Source organism: Chrysochloris asiatica, unplaced genomic scaffold (genome assembly GCF_000296735.1).
Source record: "Chrysochloris asiatica unplaced genomic scaffold, ChrAsi1.0 scaffold00140, whole genome shotgun sequence".
Taxonomy (NCBI): domain Eukaryota; kingdom Metazoa; phylum Chordata; class Mammalia; order Afrosoricida; family Chrysochloridae; genus Chrysochloris; species Chrysochloris asiatica.
In genome coordinates this window covers 3520670-3528850 of record NW_006408658.1, presented here as the reverse complement: position 1 = coordinate 3528850, position 8181 = coordinate 3520670, and the positions used below count along the sequence as shown (strand labels likewise).

The 8181-nt window shown below is 38.1% G+C and overlaps 1 protein-coding gene across 1 annotated transcript; it reads left to right on the top strand.

Annotated features, from left to right (window-relative positions):
* The first annotated feature begins 598 nt into the window (after positions 1-598).
* LOC102836993 (olfactory receptor 52H1-like) lies at positions 599-1537 on the top strand. The gene has a single exon (XM_006870325.1). The coding sequence runs from the start codon at positions 599-601 to the stop codon at positions 1535-1537; it is 939 nt and encodes a 312-aa protein (XP_006870387.1).
* The last annotated feature ends 6644 nt before the right edge of the window (positions 1538-8181 follow it).

The following is an 8181-nucleotide window of genomic DNA, read 5'->3' as shown; positions in this document are numbered from 1 at the left end:
GCCTCCATAGATCCTGTATAGATTGCTCTTAAAAGAGCATTATGCTCAAGGCAGATACTTTTTATCTTTTCTCCCAGTTTTATCCAATGTCTTCAGTTTAATGTATCTAACTGTTTGAAACATAGTTTTTGCCACTTAATATTTTAAATAATTTTTATTATTCTAGTCCTCTTTCTTTTTCTCTTTTGCTCTCTTCCTTTTCATTTTCTCTTTACGTTTTTCCTTTTGAACTAGGACCTATCCTATATAACATACATTGAGGAAGGGATATAATTATTTAGGATTCATAAAATGTAATTGTTGACCTTTGTCTATTTTGACCTTCCAACATAACCATTCCATACAGTTTATTAGTAAATATGAAAAGATGTAGTATATACGTAAATATGGCGTGAGATCCATAGAAAAGAGAAGGACCAATGGCTGATCAATTATATAGGTGCCAGGATATGCAGTCTTTTTAAAGAACACTAGATATTGCAGTTGCAATTCCCACTCACTTTCAGCACCACATGGAATTGTTGGTTTAAATAGCCATATTGACGGTTGGCTTTATTCTCAGGAATCATGACCCAGTGGATCTCAGACTAAAGAAGACATGTACAACTCGAGCTGCTACAACCCTAGTTCCTTTATCCTTGTTGGCATACCTGGCCTGGAGAAGATTCACATCTGGATTGGGATTCCCTTTTGTGTCATCTATGTTGTGGCTATCATGGGGAACTGCACCCTCCTCTACCTCATTGTGGTTGAACACAGCCTTCATGAGCCTATGTTTTTTTTCCTCTCTATGCTGGCCACCACAGACCTCATGTTGTCCACTGCCACGGTGCCCAAACTTCTCAATAACTTCTGGCTTGGAGAACAGGAAATAACCTTCTCTGGTTGTCTCACCCAGATATTCTTTCTCCACTTCAGCTCTGCAGTAGACTCTGCGATACTGTTGGCTATGGCATTTGATCGCTATGTGGCCATCTGCTTCCCCTTGAGATATAGTGCCATCCTGACACCGCGGGTGATCATCAAACTTGTGGTGGGCATCGTTGTGAGGAGTTTTTCTATCATTGTTCCAGCTATTTTTCTGGTAAAACGGTTGCCCTTTTGTAGGACAAGGGTCATCCCACACACATACTGTGAACATATAGGGGTTGCTCGACTTTCCTCTGCTGATATTTCCATCAACATTTGGTATGGGTTTTCTGTACTAGTCACGATTGTCATCTCAGATGTGATCTTTATTGCTATTTCCTACACCTTCATCCTTCGTGCTGTTTTTCAGCTCTCATCCCAAGGTGCCCGTCAAAAGGCCCTTAGTACCTGTGGATCCCATGTCTGTGTTATCCTTATGTTTTATACCCCTGCCTTTTTCTCCATCCTTGCTCATCGCTTTGGACACAGTGTTCCTAGACATGTGCTCATCCTGTTTGCCAACCTCTATGTGGCTATCCCTCCTGCTCTAAATCCTATTGTTTATGGAGTCAAGACCAAGCAGATCCAGGAGAAATTTATTCTCCTTTTCTCTTTGAAGAAAATGTAATGAGTGTGAAGGAATAGCAAAGGAGAAGTTTATGTAAAATTAACTTGTCAAAATTTTACATAATTCAGAAAGACAAAATAAAGCTGTAACTCTTAATAATTTGAAGGTTCCTACTCAAAGGAAAGGGAGGAGGGATAGGAAGAATGAAATGATTCTATATTTCATGCTGCTAATAAAAATGTTGTTAGTGCTTTATTTACTTATTGATCTATGTTGTGAGCTCTTTTAGGGAAGAAACAGATTTATACGTTTTGTTATACGCAGCCCTCTGAAAATACTTGGCTTTTGACAAGAGTCCTAGTATGAGAATCATGCGTATTAAAACTATATCAGAAACCCCTCCTTCCATGTGGTTATCTCTCCGTTTTCTTTCCTTCATTCTCTATCCAGCTTAGATTTTACAATCCATTGTCATAATCCATTGTTTTGCTATAACAAAACACAATACTATTAGATGACATTAGCAAAGAGAAATTGATTTTCTCTCAGTTTAAGAAGTTTCTTGTCTCGTTGTTCCTTGGGGATCATCTTGTGGTTCTACATCCCCCCATCTCTGTGTGCTTGCTTTGTTGATTGCTCAATCTTTTTTTTTTTTTTTTTTTTGTCTTAAAAGAGACTGATACACCTTACATAATACTGTTTTATTAACAAAACAAAGAAAACTGTTTCCTAATGGGTTAGAGTGTAGGACTTTTAATACATATTTTTGTAGGAACGCAATTCATTCCATAACATCCATTATTTCAACCATTACTATTCTTATACCCTTGACTTACCTGTCTCTCCACTTCACTCACCTGGAAAAATATCTCAAGATTTGTGATGAGATTAACTGTATATTTTCTAGAAGTTGGAGAAAGTGACTTCACATGGGAGACTGATACTACCTAATGGATTAAGACATTGTTCCTGCCATAAATTCCTAGTTTCAGCTTCTCGAATGCTTTGAATTTCTCCTTGTTGCTTCTTCATGTGATGCTCTTTATACTTCTTTGCTTGGTAAACTGCTGTTTACAGGCAGTTTTCAATTAAATGTTCTTCCTCAAATATTCTATCTTTGCTTCTGCATGCTAGATTAATTATCTTTTTCTATGCATTTCTATTGCACAATGTGCTTTTATCTCTATCATGTATCACTTTAGTAAAGTGGTTTCTTGCTTAATTAGCTTTTTAATGTCCATCCTATCATCTGGCCATTGAAAATTAGGACAGTGTCAGCCTTGTTTATTATTCTATTTCCAACTCATGTAAAATTCCTAGCACACTCAATAAAGATTTTCAGACTAAAATAATTGCAACAAATGAGTTTCAATTACTGAATGAAATTCCTCTTTTACCTATTAGGAATCTGCCTGGAATTATAATGCAATGTGATGTAGAGGGGGGTTTTGGAAAGTTATGTACAAATATGTACGTTCTCCACAATAGGCTTATAGTTTTTATCCCCACTTATTTCTCAAGGATCTTTGAAATAAAAATTTCCAGTATATTTCTACCATTTCACAAATGTGGAAACTGAATTCCAGAGGAGGGAAATACTTTATGAGAGCATAAAGGAAGAAGGGGAACAAGGATTATATTCACTATTTTTGACCATCAAAATATCCTGAAACTAGACTCCGTTATTAAAGTGATGGGCGATTATGTGAAGGCAATTTTCCTGCTGGAAGTGTTAGACCAGCAATAATTTTCAGAATTACACGTACTTTGTGCTAGTGAATTCCCCCACACAGATAGATTAATAGCCTGTGCTTTAAACAAAGGACTCAGTACAAAGTGAATGATGATTCACCACTCAAGGAACAGAGAAAGAACTTTCAAGCAAGATTCGACAGTGAAGAAAATATCTGAAAAGAGAAATTTAATCAAATGTGGGGAGATGCAGCCGTAGATACAATGTCATCAGGGTTTTGCTATCTAACGTCAGGTGGGGATGACTTCAATTCAACAGACATTTACTGAGCACTCACTGTGAATTAAGCTCTGCTAAAAATTCAGTAGAAGACGAAACAGTCTCTATATAGGAATTTGAGGAGTTCTACACTGGGCCAGGGACACAGTAGATTTGATTCCTGCCAGGGATTATTTATCAAGTTGCTGATAAAGCTGCATCAAGATCCTAGTGCGACTCAAGTGTCCTAAACTCTTGGATTCCAAAATTCCTATGTCAGTAAGAGAGAAAATGTAGATCCCTAAGCTGTGGAAGTGTTACTGTGTTTGAATTTGTTTTTATCATACACTAAGACTTGTGACCTTGAGACCTGGAGTCCATAGTTTCCCTTGGCTCACAGGCCCTCCTGACTAACTTGTTCCTAAAAAGACTAAGGGTGAACATCACTTCCTCAGGCTCTGTTTTGTTGTTTCCTATAGTTTGTTTCTTTTGTCCCTTACTCTATCCTTCCTTACTTTGAGACTGATATTCTAACTCCTTTCATCCATCTTTTGACTGCTCTGTTTCTGTATTCGCTGCTTATAACACTGTCTTTGCAAAACTGTTCCAGGACCAGAATCTCCAAGCATAATAAATTGATGGTGGTAGGAGGGCAGTATAAACCCAATGAGGTAAGTAGAGCTGGTAAAGAGAAAAGAAGGAGGTGGGGAGATGCTGTGCACCAGGAAATATGAAAGGCCAAGTTCAGATTTGGGTATAGATTTTAGAAGTAATGCTCATGGGCAGAATTCCTGTGTAAACAGAGTATCTCTTAGGAAATGAATTATGGGCTCCTTACAGGAGCTCTGGTAGCGTAGTAGTTACGAATTGGGCTGCAAACCTTAAGGTCAGCGGTTTGAAACTACCAGCTGCTCTGCGGGAGAAAAAGCAAGCTTTCGACTCCCATAAAGATTTACACCCTCGGAAACTCTGTACAGGGTCGCTGTGGGTCAGAACTTACTTGAAGGCACTTAACAACAACAACAGGTCCACCCCTAAGTCTTGGAGGTCAAGATTTCTAAACTTTCACATGCAAAAAAATTTAAAGAGAATGTATTGGTTTCACTAAGTGCCATGGGCTGCCAAAAGAACAGATAGATCTGTTTTGGAAGAAGCGCAGCCAGAGTGCTCCTTAGAGGCCAAGATGGCTAAACTTATCTCTCATACTTTGGACATGTTGTCAGGAGGGACCAGTCTCTGGAGAAGAATATCATGTTTGGTAAGGTGAAGGGTCAGAGAAAAAGAGAAAGACCCCCAATGAGATGGATTGGGCAAATGGCAGCAACGATGGACTCAAGTGTGGCAACAGTAGTGAGGTTGGCCTAGGATCGGGCAGTGTTTTGTTCTGCTCTGCATAAGGTCGCTGTGGGTCAATACCGACTCTATGGCACCTAACAACAACAACGACAACATTGGTTTTGACAGACTTAGGAATACCATACTGGGAATAACCATCTGGAGACTGATATCTGATAGATGACCTCAGAGCCTTTATGTCCCTTAATGTGTATAAGCAGAGTTCTGGTGTGGTGCTATAGGAAAAGCACTGGACAGTCATGTTGGTTTGAATTGCATGGTTGGTAGTTGAAACTCACTAGCCACTCCTCAGAAACTTTACATAGGTTCGCTATGAGCCAGAATGACTTGACGGCACTTAACAACAGCAATGTGTATAAGCAGACATTTATATATGTGAGTGCATTTGTGAGTAGTGTCTTATGATATTTGGGGTATTTTGGAAAGCAATCACTAATATATCTACTACTCCTCCCACTCCACTATGGAGAAGTACCTATACTGAATGTAGGAGGACTATTACTTCTATTGGTTCTGTGACACATGAACCAATAATGGACACTTTTGTTTTTAAAATTGGTAAAGGGGCAATTGTCACATGGACACATTCAATACAAAAAGAAAAATAAGAACAAGACATAGATTACTAGTGTTCATGATGAAGATATTACTGTGTTTAATACTGGGGGAATCTGTGCATGGATGTGTCAATGCAGTAACCTTAACCTTCTTGTTGCTGTTGATGTACTTCTTCAGCGATAGGTCAATCGTGATAATATGAGAGATGAAGTCTGGCCATCGTGGCTTCTGAGGAGCATTCTGTTGTACTTCTTCCAAAACAGATTAGTTTGTTCTTCTGGTAGTCTATGGCACTTTCAGAAGTCTTCTCTAACATCACAATGCAAATTCATCAGTTTTTTACTGATCATCCTTATTCATTGTCCAAATTTCACACGCATATTAGACAATTGAAAATACCACAGTTTTTGTCAGGTACACTGTAGTCCTCAGACTGACAACTTTACTCTTTAACACTTCAAAAGGTCTTGAGCAACATTTGCTTAATGTAATACGTCATTTGATTTCTTGACTGTTGCTTCCATAAAAGTTGATGGTGGATCCAAACAAAATGAACTAATTGACAAATTCCATCTTTTCTCCATTAGTCATGATGTTATTTATTGGTCCATTGGTGAGAATTTTTTGTTTTCTTTATATTGAGATGCAAACCATACTGAAGACTGTGGTCTTGGATCTTCATCAGTAAATATTTTAAGTTTTCTTTGCTTCATGCAAGCAAAGTTGTATCATCTGCAAGTCACAGGTTGTTATTGAGTCTTCCTCAAATATTGATGCCATGTTCTTCATATAGTCCATCTTCTTGGATTATTTACTCAACATACAGATTGAATAAGTATGGTGAAAGAATATAATCAAGGCAAACATCTTTCCTGATTTTAAATTGGCCAGTGTCCCCTTGCTCTGTTTGAATGATTGCCTTTTGTTCTATATACAGGTTTCTCATGAGCACAATTAAGTGTTCCAGAATATGAATTCTCCACAGTGTTATCCATTACTTGTCATAATCCATGCAGTTGAAAGCCTTTGCACAGATACTAAAACACAGATAAACCTTTTTCTGATAGTCTCTGCTTTGAAGCCAAGATTCATCTAACATCAGCAATGATAATTTTCGTTGAACATCTTCATCTGAATCTGGCTTGAACTTCTGACATTCCTTGTCAATGTACTGCTGCAAATGTTTTTAATTATCTGTAGCAAAATTTTACATAGAGACAGTATTAGTAGATTAAAGATAACGTGTAGTTACAGATGGGAAGATTCTATAAAGAGTAGAAATACAAAGCAAAGAACCTTTTACTGTAGCTAAAACTTTGAAGCGTACTGAGAAAGGTGCAACTAACTTCTCAAATCTAATTCCTCCTTCCAGACCATCTTAAATAGGTGGTTTGTGATTGTGGATTCGCTGATTTTGTTGGTGGAAGTCTATACCTAATTAAGGAATATTTAAATATGGGAAACAAATTTTCATGTTCTTTCAGAGTTCCTATTTCTGAGTTTAAGTGTAGGAGCCCCACTATGTATAATTAGTCTGTGAAGGTGAGGATTGAGGAGAGGCTGGTGAATGATAGGATAAGAAACACAAATCAACTGTTGTTGCAACACTATTATATGTTCAGGTTTATTGATTATGTACTTCTCTTCACTCATTTATTTATGTAATTATTGAACATGGTAACAGGCACTGGGATATAACAATGAAATATGTAGACTTGATTTCTGTCCTCTTAATGTCTTCAGTTTAGTAAATAATAAAGATGAGTAAAATAAAATTAAACTAGTTGGAAACCTGGTGCAGTGCTGTATAATAAGCACTGGATTGCATACTGCTTATTATACAGTTCAAATCCACCAGATGTTCCTTGGAAACCCTAAACAGGGTCACTATGAGCAGGAGCTGACTTGACAGTATTTACCAACAACAATAATGTCATGGTAGTTATTCTGATTGAATAATGCATAGTACCATGCAAGTACCTAGAAACAGTACGTAGTGTGGCTATTGACAGGGAAAGCTTGCTGGGACAGGATCATCTAAATTTACACCAAAAAAATCAATGGAAGTTTGTTTTTTGATGTTAAGTTTTGTAAAGTCGCTTCTGTCCCATAACAACCTTGTATATGGTTTCCTAGGAATGGCTGGTCAATTAGAACCATTGATCTTGTGGTTAGCAGTCCAGTGTTTTATGCTACAGTGCCACACAGGGAAGTTAGGTAGGAGAAGAGAAGAGATTGATTAAGTTGAAAGAAATTCTAAGATTACACCTGAGTGGTGCATTTGATGTATGAAAGTTATTTCTTGTGACATAGGACAGGGCTCTATGGTATCTTTCATGCTGATGCTTTCATCTGGGACTTGGTGTTAGTTAATATAAAGCTTATCCAAGATAGGACAGGAAGTCTTGGTGTGGCGCTATAGGGTAAGCATTAGACTGCTACCTACAGGGTCAGTGTTTAAAACTCACCAGTCACTTCCAAAACCCTGTATAGGGTCGCTTTGAGTCAGAACCAACTCGACAGTACTTACCAACAAGACTGGATGGAGGATAACATTAAGGATGTTTGTGAGAGTTAAGGCTTTATGTCCACTTGAATGGGTCAGCATTCTCTGTGGTTTGGCAGTTGAGATGTAGTGATCCCCATCATCGTTGTTGTTAAGTGCTGTTGAGTCAGCGCTGACTCATAGTCATCCTGTATATGGTTCCCGAGGAGCAGCTGGTGAGTTTGAAACACAGATCTTGCAGTTCAAACTAACATTGTTGTTGTTGTTAAGTGCCGTCGAGTCGGTTCCGACCCATAGCGACCCTGTACAGGGTTTCCGAGGGTGTAAATCTTT

Bases quoted from the DNA above. Each gene is read 5' to 3' on its own strand.
- LOC102836993 (XM_006870325.1), top strand. From the start codon at position 599: ATGTACAACTCGAGCTGCTACAACCCTAGTTCCTTTATCCTTGTTGGC.